Source organism: Typopeltis vanoorti, chromosome 3 (assembly GCF_054136105.1).
Source record: "Typopeltis vanoorti isolate ZY-2024b chromosome 3, IOZ_Tvanoo_1.0, whole genome shotgun sequence".
In the NCBI taxonomy this organism is placed as follows: domain Eukaryota; kingdom Metazoa; phylum Arthropoda; class Arachnida; order Uropygi; family Thelyphonidae; genus Typopeltis; species Typopeltis vanoorti.
The window spans coordinates 91,685,544-91,707,406 of NC_143551.1; the positions used below are offsets into that span (position 1 = coordinate 91,685,544).

Genomic DNA, 21,863 nt, shown 5'->3' on the forward strand with positions numbered 1-21,863 from the left:
AGACCAGCTGGCTTTTTTCTTTTTTTCGCCGACTTCCTCCTTCCCCCCCTCTCACTATTTTTTTCTTAACCAAACTGCTGAAGAAACCAAAGACTTAATGGAAACTTTTCTTATTAATTTCAGGCCCGCCTAATTTATTCTCACGTGCTATTGACTGGCCCCATTGTAATTATTGATGCAATTAGTCGAAGGCGAACATTAAGTCCGCTACTTTTTTTTTCCCTGCACAGAGCGGCGTGTTTTTATCTTTCTTTCATTAAAAGACGGAATTGTAAGTAAAACCCTCTAAGAACTCAGTAGAAAAGATGGGCAAATCTCTTAAGAGATGGGCTCGCTTTCTCTCTCTCTCTCTCTCTCTCTCTCTCTCTCACCGAGAAAAGCTTCCGAGACATGTAACAGTCTACGGTCGTAATATCCCTCCTTTTTTTTTTTTTGTTTTTAATTTTAAGACCTTTAGTACAAAGAAAAACAGCGTAATGATATATTTTTTTTTGTCCTCTTAATGTTTTTGAATAAAAACCGCACTGTGAAAACAAAAGGATTATTTGAAGAACAGTACCGAATTCTCTTTTAAATAGTAAATGCATAAAATCTTATTTAAAACGTAGGAATGATTTCTTTTTACTTTAATTTGCGGTATCACAGCTTATTGTGGTATCTGTTAGGCTTAACTTAAGCCTAAACGTTGAGATGGCTTTCATGAGTTCGCCATAAAAGTCAGCGTGTGAATGGAGGATACGATGTTTTTAGTTTACCAAAGAAGAGGTCAAAAACTTGACCTCTTCTTTGGTGATTTAAACACCTAAAGTCTTAATAGAACCTAGATATGGTTTATTCTACTTCAATTTTTCTGTATGTTGGAGAGTTTAAGTTGCTTCCGTAGCGTAACTGGAAGAACAGCGAAACGGAACATTGTGCTCTTCGATTGGAAACGACGTGGGTTCGATTCTCCTCGTTACTAGGGGATCCTTATATGAGCTTTTTCAGTTGAAGGTGAGTTAGCCGATCTCATGCGGAGGTTGCAGGGTTTTCTCTCCCGGAAACTCGGGTTTTTTCATCCCGCGCACAGACAAATCGGCCTTCAAGACACACGCAATTTACAGACAAAAAGTACTGTTGTTGTTGGCGATGATGGGCAATAGATGGCGTTGATAGTAGTGTAATAGTAGGAGGAGGAGAATTAAATATTAGTGGAGAGGGTGAGATGTATTTAGCGAAGTAGAATAGAGCGCTCTCCGTACTCTACTTCTAGATGAGTCCTTGGACTCCATGGAGGTGTCACGTAATAATAATAATAATAATAATTTTTAGTTAAATAGCTTATTGCGATATCTGTTAGGCTTAACTTAAGCCTAAACTTTGAAGTGCTTTTGATGAATTCGCCAATAAAAGTCAGTGTATTGGCTGTGTGAATAGAGGATGCAATGATTTTAATTTAGCAAAGAAAAGGTCAACAAAAACTTCCTATGATTTAAACGTTTAAAATCTTAACAAAACCTAGAAATGGTTTCTTCACTATTTTATAGCTTATTGTAGCATCTGTTAGGCTTAAGTTAAGCCTAAACTGGGAAATGGTTTTCAGGAAGAGTTCGTTGATAAGTTTGTGTTGTGTTTGTGTGGGTGGGTGGGTGGGATATAATGCTTTTAGTTTAGTAAAGAAAATGTCCACAACAACTTCCGATGAAAGATGAGTTATCTCAGAGCTCTTCCATGTTTTGTTTTGTTTTTAAAAACTTAAATTGCTTCCGTACATTTTAAGCAAAACCACACGAATTGATTGATCAGTCACTTTATAAAAGCGCAACCCTTTAATGTTCTTTGTAATAACGGCGATTTCTTAAAGGAAACTTTCCTTTTAAGAGTCAAACGCTTTATGCTAACATTAAAAGCACTTCTGTAATTGAAAGGAAGTGTTTTCTTCAAAGGCCTCGGCAACTTTTTCGGTCCAAGCGAAGGGTTAAGAACTTATTTAGCTACCTAATTATCTTTTTGGAACTGAATTATAGCCTCGCGCAATTTTTAAGGTAATGATCTTAAAAAGTACTTATCCAGGGATGACTGAAGAAATGGAAATTTTCGTGTCTCTGCCTTAGGGGGATGGGGGTGAGATAAGGGGGGGGGGGTTTCTCCACCGCTTCAATTAGGCTGGTAAATTTAATTTTCTGTGTGTGTGGCCTTGACCCAACTAATGCTCTTTTCCGAAGGCAAATGATAGTAATTAGATTCACAAATGGCCATCAGTACCTCAGCAAATAGGTAGGTCCTTGCTATTATTCTTCGTTACGCTCCGGAAAGATATAATCATTATAGAGGGCGCTAATATCCCACACGTTTTATGTCTTCCATTGTTTGCAAAAGATCGGAATAGAGACAATCATTTGTAGATAATGTTGATTATCTCCTTAGAGTCGGTCTTTATGTGCTGGGAACTGTTGGGTTTGTCTTGATAGGTGCTTACAGATGGCTTGAACATCGCTACGGAGGAGGAAATTACACTGGCGAAACGAACAAAGGAAAATATTTAAAAAAAAGGGGGTGGAATTGAATTGGGAGAGATAAATAGGTGGAAGAAATCGACGGTAAACAAAAGGAAAGCTTGAAGGAATAAATGGTCCATAGAACGTTTTCCCATTCTCATCACTCACACTGAATATTTCCACGTTTATTTAGAAGTATTCAACATGCAGTTATTACTTGGCAGTGGAGAACTCGATTGCCTGACAGAAGAAATGCGAGTTCCTCGTGGCGATTAACACTGCTGATTGAATTTCGTATTTTTTTTTTTTTTTTTTACAAACTCCTTTATTGCTAATTTAACATTTTAAAAAGATTCCGAAACTACAACTAAAAAAAAAAAAGTAGCAATTGGCCGATTTTCCTACGCTAATACCTACACCGCACTGAACCTAAAAAGATGTGAACAGTAAGAGCAGGTAGCGTAGCGTCTTCGGCAACTAAAAATAAACCATTCGACACTGAGCAGTGGGGAGTGCATATTAAGACTACTGTTATTATCCGTCATATTATTTAGAATTCTTTTTTTGTCCAGGACATAGCATCACTATCTCGTGGTTTTATTCCCGTGTCACTTTTGTTGGGCCAACAGAAGTTTTATTTTTTATTTTATTTTTTTTTTTACACAAACGTTTTACACTATTATTCTTCGTTACTATTACACTATTATTCACCAATTTACACAGTAACAAATATGAGCGATCATTTAGGCATTGAAGGAATCCCATCAACGGAAAAACTATCGATAGATTGTCTTCGACCATTGGTCAAGGACCATGGTTAATGCTCACTACAGAAAGAATGTCAAAGTTACGAAGTCTGAAACACCTCTCCAAAGGGAAAATATCCTTGATAGACGGCGACATTGTCTCTGCTCATGAACTCCAAAAGCTGTTACATAGCATGGTAAGCTCTCCATTGGGACACGTCTGTTACAAGACTATTCAAAACAAGTACATCTGTTGGGAGACAACATCTTATAATGTTGTATAACAGGAATTTCCATTGGGAAAAAGCCATTCGGAACATTCATAATCCGTCTAATAGCAAATTTAGTATGGATTATTCGCGTATTAATCTTTCAATCTCTGTCTCCATTCATTGGTTTCTGTATAATTTGCATTTCTGTTCTTCTTAAGACACGGAGGTATTCTTCTTGCAAGTTACGATACGCGCCAACGCTCGTTTTCTCCAACTTCGATGATCCTCCTCAGAATTTCACAACAAAATAATGAACAAAAATCCATTCATACGTTATACACGTATGGCCTATAGTGGTTCATATGAATAACATTTATATATAAGCCGTAATTAAGTAATATCTAAGTAGGATTGTTGCTAATTATCCTTCGACAAATCTCGAAGGTTAATAATTTTCCTTTTTACCTTATGTAATTTACTATCTCAGTTCATTGGTCCGCTTTCATCTGTCTTTTTTGCGCTGATACTTCGTTACTGTAGACCAAAATTTATATCTCTCTCACACACACACCCACGCGCTTCAAATTTATCCTCTCAACACAACTCGCTGAAATAACGCACAGTTTATTTTTCAGTTCCAAAGCGTATTTGTAGAGGATGAATTTGAGCTTCAACGTGGAATTTTTTTTTCTCGTCATGTATATAATCCCTACTGGTTGGGTAAAGGCCTCTCTCATTGCGAGAATGGTTAGGTCTACTCCCATGGTGACACATTCCACCTTGGGAGAGTGTTTATATACTTGTATGAATGAATGAAGGTCAAAGATAATCGCAAACATCCATGCCCACGGCAGGATTGGAACCCGCAGCCTTTTGGCCGAGAGCGCTTTGCCGACAAATATGAAATACTGGTCGCACTCAGAGGTGGAAAGATATTTTTCTTCTGGAAACTCAGTGTTTTCATAAATAATAATAATAATAATAAACCAGCCCAGTGAGTGCACTTACAGGCATAATACACCCACGCTTAGAGGAACGACAAAAAAGGGGTGCATTAAAAATGCCTTGTAAGCGCTAATCAGCGGATGTAACCCATTCTCTGAGAGAAAGATAAAAAAAAAAAAAAAAAAAAAACGCCATTTCTTCAAATTCAGGTAAAGTGAACCTTGACAAGATGTGAAGTTGTGAAAAGCAATCCGTTTTATTATTATTATTTTTTTTTAAAATCTGGTTTGTCTACTTCACACCCAAAGAAACAAAAGCGCGCACTCTTTACCGCGCGTTATTTATATTATTTATGTTGGTTATTTATGTTAGTTATTTGTCTTAACATTTGTAAACAAACCATACGTGCATTAAACCACCAACGTTCCGTATTTGTTTTACAGCTTATTAACTTTTAAATGTGACATCGTAATGAATAAATAAATAAATAAATAAAGACATTGAAAGTCGCGCAAGCGCAAATGAGAAAGCCTTCTGTTACAGCATGGGTTGAATATATTCAAAACATGCCTGTATTTTGAAAAAAATCACCATTATTCACAAATGTTCGAAATGGTTGCACCTCTGTAAAAAATTTCCTCCGAATTCATTTCAGTTAAAAAATAATAATAATAATAAAATAAAAATAAAAATTCATTCACGTGATTATAGTTATGATTTATTTATTTTCTATGGTGATTGATCCTAAGCACGAAAGATTGTTCAACAAATACCTGTAGATGGACCGGAAGTTGAGGAAAAAAAAAACTATTTAACATTGATGTTGAAGATCTACAGACTCTTAAGGATATTTGTTTTATGATTTTGCTTTCTAGATGGTCCAATTCCATTAACGGGTTTTCTATTATTTGTTTCCGGATACATCCGGCTCGATTTAAACACTTCATTGACTATCATTATTTTGTCGTTGTCATCATTTATTCAAAACAAATGTAAAGATTTAAATTTAAATATTCACATTTCTGAAATGTCATTATTGCCATGGAAACAACATATTCTTCCATCTTCGTAAATTTTCTTTCCGTCTCCATCCTTTTGAAAGGAATGCAGTAAGCCATTATAACTTTCAACACGAAATGCATAATTTTCGCACTTCGTTTGCATATTATTTAAAATGTGGATAAACTTCACGATTGCGTTTCTCACACATTGTAATAAATAAAAAAAAAAATATGAAGTATTAAATCTGCTTTAACTCGAAGTTATCCAAGTGTGCGAAACTTGCAGGCGTGGAATTTCATATCTTTTTTTTTTTTTTTTTTTTTTTTTTTTGAGTACAAAATGGAATTTCTGAACACGTGTTATTTGCTACACGCGCTATGGCAACCTCGAGCCACGTTCCAACAATGGAAAGTGTTTCTATTACTCGCGATATCAGAGCACGTTCTAACAATGGTCTAACAATGGTATTTTAATGTCAATTTCCAAACTGTCGCGTGCTGCTGTTCGTTTTCATTTCCTAAAAGTATAAAAATGAGCAAGAAAAAATGGTTTGTTTGTACATATTTTTTGGTTAAAAAAAGCTACGCCTTTGCTATTTTTTTGCAAGAAGAAAAACGAGTTGAGAAAGAAGTGCACCTCATTGGGCTGCTTTTTGTTTTCTTTTTTTGCAAGTTTTCTAAGAAATTTTCGGTTTCTTTAATATGCACGCAATTCTTCCATAAGACAGATGTTTGCTTCCAACACTTCTATTATGTCTAAAAGAGAAAATAAGTCGTCTAATTTGTTCTTGTCAAATAAACATTATTATTGCATTGTTTTACTACCGTGTGTGTGTGCTGAAAATAGGAGACTTTCTGTTATTTAATTTGTTCTTTATTGTTTTACTCATTTTCTTTGTCTAAAACTGCCAGAACTCTTTCTCTTTCGAAGATAAATTTTATTCCTGAAAATTAAAAACGCACACATAAGGACTGTTTCGATTAAATTTCATGTAATATTTCCTATTTAATCACTGCGTTAACAGTGCGTGTAGTATGTTAACTTACAAAGTAGTTTAAAATTTTAAATTTAAAAATATAAAAAAAAAATTGCCTGCAAGGAATTTTTAAATTGGATTTTATTTTAATTTCTTTTAAAGTTCCGAAATAAAATTTATGACTAAAATAAGCTAGCGTTTGTTCATTCCCACAAGAAACATTTTTTTTTTCAAACACTTCAACTCAAACCACTAGATGTCGCTCCATGCAACTCATCTATTTATATCGGTGTTTGAGTTTTACCACTTTAAGAGGGAAATGGAGGTTAAGGTCAATGAACTCCCCTGAAGCGTTTTGACGTGTTTTTTTTTTTTTTTGCTATATTTTTATGGACCTACCATAGTTGAAGTTGTGCCACCCAGAATTTTGAGGCACTCTCTGATCCGACGAAAGATAAAGCAGTGCCAGAAGGTTTTAATAGATGGTTTTAGTATTCCTGTGTAAACAGACTTCTGACTCTGAGACTAAATATTTGTTTCCGGCTAAAGACATACTGACCAGGGTCAATATACTGTATAAGTGATCTTTCATAATTAAAAAAAAAAAAAAAAAACACGAGAAAAAGTTATTCCACAGATTTCTATCGAAAATTGCCAATGTAAAGAATATTTCTTTTCCCACTACTAACACGAAAAACTGACAGGTCGTGTCTACTAAACGCATTTCCTTCTCCTAATCTCCGTGCATTGAAATGACGTGAAACAAACAGACGATAAATAAAAGAGAAAAAAAAAAGTGCACAAAACATCACACTACCGTCAAAGCCCTCCATTAACTCAATCATCCAACTTATGCAAACATACCCACGGTGGCTTCGATGCGTTTAACAAACTGGAAGTTAAGGAGAATGTGCACTTAAAGTAAGAACAAACGAAGCCGCCAATACTGATGATTAAATTATATTTGAAGACAACGTCACGGAGAGAGAGACGCGAATCGTTTCTCTTAATTTCTCAATAAACACGCCAACTTCTCACTTAGAAAGAGAGGAAAGAATAGAACAACCAATGGAGTCTTCACACTGGTGGCATCAGGTGACAGCTAGAGGTGGTTAACGGAGTATTTTCACTCCAGGGAACGTCGTTAGACTACTTCGAACTTAACGGTAATTATGTGCATAACATTCCTATTCCATCCTCGACGGAAATGCAACTCATCTTGACGGGTGAGTGCTTAAGGATATGCGAACATCACACGGCGAAAACGTATACCAGTCAGTCTTGTAGGATATCTGATCGGGGGATTCGGGGGGCTCTCGTTTGTATACATTTCGGCTGTGTTATCAGTGGACTCTCTCTCTCTCTCTCTCTCTCTCTCTCTCTCTAGCAACTGCACGAGCGTTTATCTTTCTTCGTGGGCTCTAAAAGGTATGGCGATAAGCTCGATCGGAAGCCCAAAATATATTTTGTTATCGAGAAATAGTCCGAGTGGAACACATGCCAACACACGTCACATCTACGTTTATCTGCATTGTGAATATATTTAGACGCATTTGTACGTTGCGCACGCCATCTGTGTGTCCTGTAGTTTTCTGATAAGAATAATGCTATCTGTTTTTAGATACAATATTAGATTTGCTGATGTTTTCTCAATGCATACGAAATAGATACTTTGCAACAAGAACAAATAGTATGGGAGAAAAGAAATAAATTAATTCCTAAATGAAATAAGATATTAAGAAGGGAAAGTCTATTCGAATTTTGAAATAAGGGATTCATTCCGTTGAGATTCCAATTAAAAGAAGAAAAATACACACTGTTAGATCTATGAACGTCAATTTTTTTGGACTTTTCATTTTTTTTTTCCTCAATAGAAAGATGAACTGTTTTTGTACTCGAATCTTCCTGTTTTATGTGATTTGGTTTACATCACGAAAACGATCGCCGTATAGGTTTTTTTTTTTTTTTTAATCTTTCTTATCTCGTTTATTTCTCCAATTAACAGAGGTTTGCAAATTGTTCACTGTACAACAATATATTTTGTTGCTTTACAAATCCCATTATTACACACGTACTTGACATTTTTTCGTGAAATTTCAAAATTATCAACAGATTTTATGTGACTATATTGTTGGGGAGAAAGAAGCCCGGTAATAATAGCATTAAAAATTAACACGCACGATCACTTTGAATCAGAATTGGAATCGCATACAAATTTTGACTTTTTTCGACTTATTATTCCACTGATTAAAAACAACCAAAATATTTTTTTCCTTCCTACATAATTATCGCCAACATAAGTAATATTTACTGAATTAATATTCATAAAGATTAATTGCATTCAAATTTTGGTCTAGGCAATGCCGGCTCACTCATTTCTGAAGATGTAAATTAAACATTTTTATAGAAAATAAGTGCACGTGCAACAAAATAAAATACAAAAAAATCGCCTTTTTCATTCTACTTTCCGTAACAATTCAATAAAATATTCAAGTAAGCTAGAATGCAGAACATTTGAAAGTAACGGTGGACAGTTTTACCACTGAGCTACTTAAAGCGGAAGTTATTGTTGTCATGGAAACATGACATTATATCTATCACATCCGATTTTTTTTATTTTATTTTGCATCGTTAACGGTAAAAGATTTTAAAATTAATCTAAACAAAATAGTTCTTTTAAAAAAAACTTGGTTTTGTTAAAGAAATTTCAGAGTTCATTTTTCTTTCCTTCCATGCATTTTTAAGTTTCGATCTTTTCTTTCATTTGTTTTTCTGTTTTCACTTTTTCTCCTATTTCTTTCAACGTTCTTTCTTCGATTGGCTTTGTTCTATCAAACTTCTTTCACGGTTGCTAATTTACTGTTAAAAATAGAAAACATTCGACTGCATAAGACAGAATAGAAGTAGCGTGGAATGATAGATGAACTTGCTGTTGAAGAAAAAAAAAAGTGGAAACTTCGGTAACGTTAGTCCAAACTAGGATTTGAACCTAACTCGAGCTGTGAAACCTGTGAATAAATAATCGTGATGAGAGCTGAGTCACAGACGAAGAAGTTCTGCAGAACAACTTCTTAAAATTGCCTAAGAACAACCTAAAGTATTTGTATTTCTCCATCGGAGTTTATTATGTCCGCTTCTCTTTCGTATTCGGAAGCTATGAGGTCTTGTTACCGAAGCCATTTCTTAGACCTCTTCTATTGTTCAATAAAATAGCAACTCCGAATCGTGTAAAGGGCTTCATCTTTCTTTATTTTCCTTCCATATTCCTAAATAACTTCTTCTCTGGATTTGTAACTGGGCTTTCCTAGGCCGTATTCCTTATCTTAAAAATAGCCCGAGAAAGAAACCTCACTATCAGTAGATACCGGGAAAGAACAGACCTTTACAAGAGCAAATAGTAATACGTAAATAGTTCATATATCTTAGTATACGTCACATCATACTGTAGCATGCGTAACTGCCTTGCCGATAAAAATAATCCAGGAATCGGTGTGCTGCGGGAAACACACTTTTACAGGGGTAAGCTGAAACATAAACCCGCTTCTTCCATTTCCAAAATTGATAAAGTTTTATTTACTCAATTTCCTTCTATCTTCAGAACACGGGAAACTAACAATGATGCATTTTTATCTCTAAACTACACCCAAATGTAACATAACATCAGAGTAGAAAAAAAACAGATGACTAATTATGAAAGCACCAGTCACGGATCCGTCTAATGGTAGAAAGAACAGGAAAGGATAAAAAAAAAAAAAAAAAAAAAAAAAAAAAAACGACCAATCAGAACGAAGCTGTATGCGGACCACAAAGTGTTCCAGATGCGAGAAAGCAATAATTAGATAGACTGTCTCCAGTAACTCTTAAGATATCTGTAGCTGGAGGGGTTTGAAAGCAAAGAGACTGCCTGTTTATTATGAGTCCCAAGATAGACAAAAGAAAGAGAGAAGAAGAAAGCAAGCTCTGATCTGTATATCGCAGACGCGTTTTGTAATGACTCCGCTGGGGATTCGATGATTGCGTTTTGAACGTGGCTTTAACGATAACGTCTTAAAACTTTTCTCTTTAGACTCAGCCTCCTAAGACGTTACAAACGTCGCCGAAGTCCCCCGACAGATAATGGAGTAGCATTTTCATTAAGGTTTTGTCACATCCATAGGCACACCTTAATAGGGGTGTTTCGTGATAAAGAAAGGTCGTGCCGTAAGTAAAGCGGAGGCCCTCGACGAACCGGTGTAACCCGTCTTTTGCATTAATGAGTCTATTGGGGGAGGGGGGGTGCTTAATTTCTTCTGAACATCGAACTACAGGAGAGTTAATGTTCTTGAACACTTCTTAAAGACTTTATACACCAATTATTTCTTAGATAAACAGGAATGGAGATTAACCTCGCTCTCTAGGGCAGCTGATGAAGCTCTTTGACATTAAAAAGAAACGAAGGCGACCTCTTTAATTGGATATGAGAAAACGAAGATCTTTCCAATTGAGGTCACAGCAAAGGGCATTGCGTACATCTCTCGGGTCATGATCTATCGCTGAATTAATCTACCCTTCTCTCCGACACTGCGTTCCGTTCTGAAGGGGAAAAAAAAAACTATCGAGGTCGGATTTGTAATGACTAAATGAGTCGTCAGATGGCGCTCGTGCTCGGATATTTTCCAAACTAAAATGTCTTACCAGGAGTCATGAAAGAACACCGATTTTATCGAAGAGTTAATAAAAATGTACCTAAAGAAGAATGAGTAACCTACTTGACCCCTTTCTCTTTGCGCTAATTCCAGCCGTCAAACTTGCCACCGACTACTAGCGATCAGCTGTCTGTATGTGGCAGGTGGGAGGATACGTAATTTCTCACATCACGTGCTATTTAATTGATTCCGAGTGGGCGCTTGTTCGTTCTGACACTTCCCACGTTTGCACTGATTTCATTCTCCCGAATTGAGCACTTTTCAGTTTACGGGATTGTTATCTTTGACTCAGTAGGGATTCGAAGTAGGAATTTGGCCATTTAAATGTCTATTGAGAGACTTTTGAAAGATGACACTTTTCTACTTTCAACATTTATTGCAAAAAATATCCCTACTGGCTTAGTTTCCTCTCATCTGAAACTCTCTTGGTTCAACCCGTCTAGGACGCTAAGAGCCTTCTATAAGGACTTTTTTTGGACTGAAGGTGAGTTTGTAGGTCTTATACGAGGATGAGAAAGTCTGAAACACGACATTTTTACTTCTGATGAATCAACTGGAAAATACACGCATTTAACAAAGGGAAGTTTATCTCATCTGTAGATGGGATAAACTTCCCTTTCCTAACAGAAGGTTTTTACGAAATCCAAATTAATTGGTATAACTGCCATTCGACCTAATAGTAATTGAGAGCGAAAGTAATAAATGCAGTTAAAATAATCCATCACTGCGACGATAGATAGCACCATGGGTTTAGATAGGCAGCTAGTATACGGCTACAGATGACTTCAGGGCGATAGTACTGCAGGCAAGTGCCGCCATCTCCTATTCCTAAACCCTAATTAGTATATCATTGTCTGAAATAGTAAAATATAGGATTTTTTCTGAGTTGTAGGATTAAAAACCCAAGAGTACAAAAAAAACTTCTTCCCTGTTGCACCCTTTAGGTGGGAGATGAGCCTCCACCAGGTGTGAGACCCCCCCCCCCCCCCAATTTGCTGGACTCTGAAGTGGCTTGAAGAAAAAATTTCATGTTTGGTCTCTAGAGCGGGTTACCAGACTATGTAAAAAACACAAAGTTTATAAAAAATAGTACAAATAGAAAAAAATTCTTACCCTTCCCACGGTACGGATACGCTATAGGTTTACAAAAACTTTTCGTGGGTGGGAACCATATACTAATAATCATAATAATAAAACTCCAATCGGCTGCGAACCTGTAGCGGATTTTCTGTAGTGGTCCAGAATTATGAAACCATAAACATTTCCATGACACTGTGGTATATTATACAACAGTATGGCCTGGAAATGTCAACAGAGAAAACTAAAGTCATGGTTTTTCACCGAAATAACCCTGTCAGAAGTAAAATAGTAATCAATCATAAAATAATTGAGCAAGTTAATAATTGCAAATACCTAGACTGTAAACTATCGTACATAAACGAAATAGAGATTGATTTTAAGATGACCAACTTTATAAAAATCGCTGGATTAATTAACAGAACCTCTAAATCTAACTACGTACAGAAACGCAGACGAATCAGAGTCTACAAAACAATAGCCATTTGGAAGTGAGATTTGGACCTTCGGAGAAAGAGAATTCACTCAGCACTAATGAAATTCTTTAGGAAAACAGAAAAACTTACTTTATTAGATAAAAAAAAATAAATAATTAAAAATCTCAAAATCAATCCCATAACAAACTCAGTAATCAAATATAGGAAAATATTTTTTTTTCATTCTTGCTATATGGCTAAGACCATATAGCAAGAATGCAGAGAGAAAGATTGCCAAAAAAAGATCTTAACATATAATCCTAAGAGGAACAAGAAATAGGGGACGACCAAGAAGAAGGTGGACTGTGGCATATTAACTTGATTATTAAAATACAAAAAAAAAAAAATAAATGAAATAAAATCATATTCGGACAGTGAATTTTAATGAGGATACTTCGCACCAAATTTCATCAAAATTTGTCATCTGGTCAGTAACTGACAGAAAGTCTGCCGAAAGGTGTCACTCCTCATGACTCATAGAGCTTCATATTCAATTTATTAGCAGTTAGATATTGTTTGATTAATTGGTAATTATCTTGTACTTGTATTTCATTCCTGATTGATTCTTTCTCTTGCAGTTCTAGGAGCCGAGTTCTGTTCTGGTTACACGGACATCTTCGGCAAATGGAACACGGGTTTCTTCTGCCCCACCACGGGCAACGGCGATATGGTATATTGCTGCGGAACCCCTACGTACAAATACTGCTGTACAAAGCGGGACGAAGAACAAACCGGTGGCCTTGAGTAGGTATCTCTAACTTTTTGAACAGGTAGTGTATGTGTTGTTGAACTTAATTGAGCACAGGAGCTAATGTTCGGTACGTTCCTTTGCAGCCAAATAGTTCTACTCGGTATGGCTTTGGGAGTGCTTCTGTTCGTAGTGGTCGTCACTCTCGTGTCTTGCCTGTTGTGTCGTCGGTGTATGGCATACCGCAGACGACACCCGTCGCTGAACGGAGGTGAGTATTTTGTAGTGCGTGTATGTGTGTATACGTATTCGTCCTACACGATAATAACTTTCCGCGACTATGCATATCTCCGTCGTAATGATCTTTTCATTACCACGACTGCAGCGCTTATAATTGTCGCTCGAACCACCAACTTCCTCCTGGCGTCTATTGTTGCACTTTGCACGTGTCACTCGGTAGCTAGCGTTTATTACATTTCTTATTGGCTTAACTGGTCACACTCGCGTGCACACCGTTTTGGCATCTGTTCAGAAATTGTGTTGCTCTCACGTGTAAGTGACTGCACGAGCCAAATAGTCCATTTCACAGGAGAAAGAGCGCCACCACACTATTAACTGGAGAAAATCTGTTTGTGAAAATGTGTGTAGTCGAACTAGACGAACGTAATAGGCTTGCAAAGGTTAAATTAATTACGCATCTTGAGCAGGCAGTCAGAATTTCATTACTGACCTCGACTGTTCGCCTTTTCATTTATTTCCACTTCAAACATTTCATAGCCAAATGTCGCATTTTATCCGCGATGTAATCTTTCTTCAAACGCTGCATACACCGAGTTTCTAGAGTAACCTAATGTGACCTTGAGTTGTAAAATGCCGCAGGGATAATTTATTTCTTTCTCTTTCTCCGTAGGTCCTCTCTACACCATGCATTGCAGTAGTACAGCCAGTGGGGTAGCTAACATGTATTCATTCTCTGGTCAGAACAGTGCTGCCACCACACCTATCGACACGGCAGAGCCGCACATACTTGTGGATCTCGACTGCCGACACGCTACCTCTGCATCCAGCAGCCTCCCTAATCAAGTGCCAGTGTACAGTCCTGCCACTACAGAGACCACACTACCTCACATACGAGGTAAGTGAGCTAGTGCCGTCTGGTGGAGTTTGTTGAATTAAGCTGTTGAAATGAACATCGTTTCCACGGTGTTGTGCTTCTCTGTTGATTTTATTTTTATCTTTTTTTTTTTTTTTTTTTTTAAATCTTTGTCATTTTGAATGCGAATAAATTTTGAACGCCTTATAAAATAAAAATCGGTTTTAAAACTGAATTAAAATTTGTTTTCATTTAATTTAATCCAATTAACATTTGCTTTTAATTCGATTAAAATCGAATTTTAATTCGGTATTAAATTTAAAAAAATTAAGTTCAAAAAGTTAATTTAAAAAAAAAAATTCTAACGTTTGTCAATAGCGAACCGTTTTCATAATGCGATTAACGATAGATAGGTAGGAGTTTTTCGATTGTTCATTAACTCCCATTAAACGCACTTATTTCCATGGTTACATCATCGGTTAAATGCTATTAAGCACACACACACACACACAAAAAAAAATTGCATACACGAAGGCTTAAAAATGTGGTGAGATATTGAGTCTCGATATCGGAGCTAGTGGCGCCATCTACGAGATAGTTAATGGAAAATCGTTTTATAGGAAGAATCTTCGAACACACACATCCTTGAGTTCCACAGGAAAGGAACCGAAGCAAGTATATCACTTTCCATTTGCTGGATGATAAAAAAAAGGAAAGAAAAAAAAAAAAAACAGCCATCAGCGAACTACTTTGGGTCATCTGGTTGCACAATATTCTCCTAAGTGCCGACGATGCCCTCAAAGCCACGCACGTTGGAAATGTGCATCCAATATTGTGTTCACGGTGATCAAAACAACGTCTCCTCGGTCTCAAGTGTTCCATGAACGCACCTGCCTCCCCTCCAAGAAAGTTGTAGTTTCCTTTACTAGCCGAAAGAACTAAGACAAGAAAAATGAAACGCAAGAAAGAGCAGACGTTTTCTTCTAAGAAATGCAATCATTCCTTGGACTGTCTTTTTTTTTTTATTTAGCATTCGCATGTTTCCAGTTCTCCAACCTTTAACCTCCGAAAGCATGGGCCACGTACTTCTCCATTCCTCCCCCCCCCCCCACACACACCCCGAGGGAAATGTGGTATTTTACAAGAAACTAGTGCATGCGTAATCGAAATACGAAGCTACCGGCATCACTATCATCCATCATCAGAACGGCGCGAAGAAGCTAACCCCCCCTACCAGGAAATGAAAATGATTCGATGGCAGAGCTAGCTCGCCACACACACACACACACACAAAGGGCGCTCCGCACACGGACAACGAATGGCCGCACGGTAAAGAGTGAGCTCCGCTATTCATCATATCCAAGTTGGGCCGAACACTCTTCCACTTCATAACCCGACGCCATTACTATCCGGGGACTTAAAGCTCATCATAAAACGGCTCCAAAATATAAAAATATCTTTTAATGGCTGCGAGTGTGTATGTGCGTGTGTGCGTGCGCGCGCGCTTCATATCCATAAATTTAAAAGCATAATTTACATTCAAGGACAAAACTCCGGCAGCAAAAGATTAATCGTAGCGAGGCCTCGATGGAAATTAGGCAACGATGAATAGAAAGGGGCGCCCTCTATCTGTCGATGGACGAACTCCTTTCAGCGTGCAATTTCTACTGCTTTCGTTATTATTAATAAGCTAGTTATACTAATAATTAATCACGGGACTTAATTAAAAAGCCATAGCTTGTCTGTGTGTTCTCTTGAAATCACATCCTCGAGGTAACTACGAAAACTTTTCGAATGAACAGCTACTACCAACTTGCCGATAAATAATTAATTATTGAATATAGCAGTCTTCATCTCTCTCTCTCTCTACTAAAAGAACTCTTTCTCCTTCGTACAACATTCATTTGCAGCTGCTGATATCTGTAAGAGAGTCATTTACATCGTTCAGACACCGTAAAATTTGGTTTCATTTATTTTCCAGGTAACCATCACCACATAGGGCGTCACGCGCCCTGTCGTAGTCACATACCTAATGAACCGCCACCACCCTATCAATCCGATAGTCCGGCTTCATCGGTTATCTTCAGCGAACAGGAAATTCTTCACAACGCAGCTATTTCAAGTCCCTCCACCACCAGGTGAGAGTCGGGTAAGGTACGGTTGCTTCCTTCTTTCTATTCCAACAGTAAGATTACATTTTCTCCTTCGTACTCGCCTATTCTTTTTTTTTTTTTTTTTACTGTCATGTTTACTTTATTTTATTCCTTGTCTTTCTCTCCTCGTTCTTTGATGGGCGTGTCTTCCTTCCGTCTATTGATTTTTCTATTTATTTCCTTTTCCCTTCCTGTTTTGTCTCAGGTTTTTCATTGTCTTTTGTATAGAAATAGAAATGTGAAGATAACCAAGTTTAAAACCGTGTTTTTTTATTAGATAATATGGATAATAATATAATGGTTTATTAAGACGTACTTTCTGAGTGAGATAATCTATAGTGCATGTTGATTATCTGTGTGATTTTTTTTTTATTGCAAAATGCACTCACTCGATGATTACTAGATGAGTTTGAAGTAGTCGATTAAGATCATTTTAAGAAAGGATAAGAAAAGAAAAGTCAAAAAATAAAAAAAAAGAGTAACCCTTTAGTGAATTCTCTTTATTCTAATTTAATTTTCTAAATATTATCATTTTCGTTTCCTATTGCGCAACTCATTATGGATGTCAAGTAGAGTTCCATAACAGTCAACCTCCTGGGTGGAGATGACACTTGACAGGACATGGCGCAACGTACAGACTTCGAGGCTCAGTTGGTTTTCACGAAGCCCTTTAGTTTGGAGAGACTGGGTTCAAATCCTATCTATGACACGAAAAACCTTTATCAGGGCTTTTCAATCAAAGGTGAGTATACCGGTCTCATACGACAGTGGAGAATTTTTCTCCTGGAAACTCGGATTTTTTTGTCCCTCAACACACTCAAACTGGTCCCTTGAACACACGTATGTACAGGTATAAGTTGGGATATTGAAGTTATAAGCATTTATCAAGGCCAGTGTTATACACATCGGCCTTGATAATAGATCTTGGCATTTGGATCCTTTTTTTGGGGGGGGGGGCGGAGGAGGTGGGTTATTAAAACATATCATGCCTGCGATACGTTGGATATGGAGATGGAATAAAAGAATTTGATTTGCAGATCTTGAAAGATCGGAAATAGAAGGGTGTTTTATGTGACTCTCACTTTTTTAGGGCCTCCGATAAGGAGGAGGGTAGTATCACACCGGGCGATGAAATTCATCTGCTGTTCCAAAGTACTCATGACCAAAATTGGAAACTCGGATCCACGTGTGTAAGTTGGCCAGCGTATTGAGATGCGAGTTGATGATAGAATCTTGTTAGAAAGAAAATATGGTGGAGCGTGGTGGGAAAGCAGGTCATTCTTGGAGGTTGTGGATCGGTCTTGCTATGAAAGAAGTTGAGAGCAGATTTTTTGTTGTTGTTGTTGTTGTTGTTTGTTTGTTTGTTTGCAGAGTAGTGCGTGATCGGAATGGATTATGAGCGTGTCAACATTGAACAAATTGAAGGTGAGGATACGATGGGTGTTATTGTATTCTGTAGAGTGGACGAACTACCCGTCCACTCTCGTAACTCGATGACTGGTTGCGTCAGATAGGTGTGGAACAGTCTACAACAGATTAAAAGTGCGCATGCGCACTTGACGTGTATTAATATTTTCGTGATAAAAACTCGCAGCACAATGCCGATGTGCTCGTGGGATTCAAATAGACAATAGTCGATAATCGTCCGTGCGACTTTGTCTTTTAACGGATTAAACCTCAGCAATTGTATCAGACATTGTCTTAATTTAAAACAAAATGAAAGACAAAAACAAGCATTTGTCTGAGAAAAGCCAAATGATCTTGCAGACGAAATTTCGACATAATCTCGTAACTAAATATTTTGGGAAAAATAGAATTACCGACGAAAGGGTTTTTTTTTATACGCTAGTCGATTTTTGCCGAAGTTAGGATTGAAAAAAAAAAAGTGGATCATCTCCTCCATTATGTTGGATTATTTATTTTGTGAATCCACCTTTCTTCAAAACCGCCAATGTTAAACTCGAACTTGCAGTCGCTTCACTTTTGAAATTTCAACGCGCAGATGTTGCCTTGTTAAAATACTGTACATAGAATGTGTTGTATTGCACGCGTATTTCCCACATCCCTTCTAAATTCAACACTTTCAAATAGTTCTTTCGCTGACGTTAATTAGACAGCTATTTTCTTAGATGGAGTGAAATTATTATTATTATTTATTATTTTTTTTTTTACTAGTATCCAATAGTTGGATAATTCGAGAGTGACTTATACTTAGCTTTTACTTCAGGCAAATCAGGCAGAAAAAAACAGACAAAATAAACCGATCTCATCGTCTTAATTGCTTCGACCTAGTTGAATGTACGGGTTTTTATGTGTACGCAAGGAATTGGCAACTAGCGCCTCTTCGGAATACATGCACCGACTTATTATTATTATTATTATTAACAGTTTAAAATATTCGTCATGACAGCATGCAATTTTCCAGGTTTTACTGAAAGCTCAAAAATAGTGAAATTAAAGTGAACTAATAAGATAGTTCGGTCTTCTGTTAGTTCGATAGTACGACAGCGCATGCCGAGAATTATTGTGATGACGTCATCATTATGATATTTTCATAGATATTCATGGGAGTCATTGTAGGACATAAAATAAAATATATTTTGCTGTTGATTTCAGCATAATACTTTTGTCCTAAATCTTGGGGACTGCTTGTGTGTGTGTGTGTCATGTCGCATGATGCATACGATTGATAGAGCTTCTGCTATTAATGGCTCACGCAAAAAGTTAAGCAAGTTTGAGCGCGGTTAGTAGTTGAAAGGGATCAATCGTTCGATGCTGTTGGCACACACACTCTCCCTCGATGAGCCTTTGGACTCCCTGGAGGTGTCACATAATAATTATTGTGTCATAAACATTATATTGTGTTTTTTTAGCAATTGTTGTCGATTATTACCGATAGATGGCACCACATGAAGCTTTCAGATCGAGGTCTTAAACGTCATTCCTACAACTCAATTCTTGTATTACTTGTATATTTCATATTTGTTAATATCAAATTATATCTATTATTATGCTAGCATCCTTGCATGACACGTTAACTGTTTTGTTTTTGTTACAGCTTTACTCAGTCTCATCATAGCCGGTTAGTTCACAGTAATCCAGATGTGGTTGCTACCCTGCGTTCATCTCACTCCCCAGCGATTAGCAGCCAAATCATTAATGTGCCAACAGGAGAAGAAAATCTTTATTGGTCTACAAAATTTTAGAAAAGAAAAAAAAAAAAAACTTGTAAGATCGTCGGAATAAAGTGTGCAATAAAGGACTGCACTGAACTGTGAAAAAAAAAAAAAAAAGATAAATTTCCGCAAGTTATTCTATGAACAAATCCAGTACCAGTGATGTGCCAAGAGTGATGGTGACAGAAGCAACGCTACTTAGCGACTGGCGATTTCGTCCCCCATTAAAGAAAAACAAACTGGAAAGTTAAGCAATGATTAAAGCGGACTCCTTACTACGGTGGATAAAAATAAGATCAAGCGGATAACCTTAACCCTTTGGGATGATTACATCGAATCAGTTGCCTTGCTTTAATGTATACCGATTATGATGATATACATGGATGCGGATGCAGAACGTAGTTTCGTTTAGGAAAAGGATTAGAGTTCTAATCCATCTTAATTTCTTGGGTGCCCCAGTTTCATACGGAAGATAAAGATTTTTTTTTTTTTTGCCATCCGGGAATTCCGGCTTTTCATCTCGCATTGAACTAACGTAATTCACTGCCCACAGTTGCTTCTATAATTTCAGCATCCATCCCAACATAACTAAAAAGAATTGTTGCCTCCTTCTTTAGCAAATTTCTTTTTATTTATGCGTGAGAATTAACTGAAATAGTTAAAACGTATGTGAAGTTAGGCCTAGCTACCCGTATGAGACTGGTTAGCTCTTCATTTTTGAAAAAATTGACGAATATTCGTAATATTGTAGACGAAATTCGAAAAACAGGTCTTTCCAAATGCACGGTCATTCTTTCGAATACGTATTATAAACGAGAGCTTAAATTAAGAGTATTATAAACGAGAGCTTAAATTAAGAGTAAACGCTAGGAAGGACGACGCGATACATGACCTACGACCAGAAAGAACTGTATTTTTAGAAAAAGCACTGGTCTCGGATACAAGACTCACTGAAAACATGTTTGCCTTAAACTTTTTTTAACAATAATTATTAATGAACTATCTACGTTTTTAAATCTATTCTACTCTGAAAGACTTTAAAAAAATCAATTATTTTTACTCAACGTCTTTCATCTTTACATACTATCTCTTTCTCTACGAATAACATCCATGAACATCAAGAGTTAAATATTCTTTGGAAATATTTGCAATGAAAAATTCTTTAATATTAGCTCTTAGCTTAGGTCATTTTATAGATTCTTGCCAATAAAATCTTTGGGGAAAACATAGCTTTAAACAAGAGGTTTAGCATCCCTCTAAGAAATCTCATTGGAGATCAAATTACATCCTTCTCATCTTTCTCATCCTGGATCTTAACGCAAAACCAGGAGAGTTTCTTAATTAGTATTAAATGTAATATCGTCATTTCTTAGAACAAAGTGCATTAGTGGTGACATCTATCGATTATTTATGGAACGAGAGAAGCAAGGCATCCTTCCGTTTTTTTTTGGTTTTGATGTTGTAACCAAAGGGTTAAGGTTCGGTTAGATCACATGATCTAACAGAAAGGAAAGAAAGTTGAAAAGGAAGACAAATACAGAACTCTACTAGGAGATTGAGTTGGCCAGTAGCCTTAAGCAAAGGTACAGTTATGGGAGAAGTTATTCTGGAAATGCTTTTGTTCCATATCTTATTGATCAGCCATCCAGGCTAAACGTGCCTGGATACTTGCCTGTTTACACAATGTATACATGTTTATAGATGTTTGCAATAAAGTATTTTCATGTCAATCGGAGGTCATTTCTTTGAACTGTATCGTTTTTCGTATTGCAATCGGAATCATCCGTTTGGGATAAGTTGTCAAAGACTGGGGGTAGGTCGATTTTTTTTTTTTTTTTTTAAATCAGTTTTTGAATTTTTGAAACGAGGTTTTTACTGCTGAATTAAAAACTCATAACACGTGTCTTAGAATAAAAAAAAATAATCATTGATTATTCAATTAGTGACACTGCTAATATTTAACATACTTTTTTTTTATGACTCCAGTACTTTAACATGTCATTCGAGTTTATGCGATAAAAGTGTCATGATGTTTTGTTTATTCATTTATAAAAAAAAGTCTTGGTAGTATGCTAATTCTGTCCGAACAAGATTCCATTTTCATTATTTGATTTTCATTATATAGCAAATGGGATTAAAGATTGAACTGATTTTAAT

At 36.6% G+C, this 21,863-nt stretch overlaps 1 protein-coding gene across 8 annotated transcripts in view; it reads left to right on the top strand.

The window, feature by feature from the left end:
- The window catches only part of LOC150108382 (uncharacterized), a 195,873-nt gene extending 174,437 nt beyond the window's left edge, over positions 1-21,436 (top strand). For 6 of the 8 annotated variants that reach the window (XM_090415783.1, XM_090415786.1, XM_090415787.1 and 3 more), the window contains 5 exons: positions 13,175-13,340; positions 13,431-13,555; positions 14,195-14,419; positions 16,359-16,515; positions 19,589-21,436. In XM_090415783.1, coding sequence (XP_090271909.1) covers positions 13,175-13,340; positions 13,431-13,555; positions 14,195-14,419; positions 16,359-16,515; positions 19,589-19,736 — 821 coding nt within the window. In that variant the 3' untranslated portion in view covers positions 19,737-21,436. Of the gene's footprint in view, positions 1-13,174; positions 13,341-13,430; positions 13,556-14,194; positions 14,420-16,358; positions 16,532-19,588 lie in introns of all 8 variants that reach the window. The other 2 variants (XM_090415789.1, XM_090415791.1) reach the window with 2 other exon arrangements.
- The last annotated feature ends 427 nt before the right edge of the window (positions 21,437-21,863 follow it).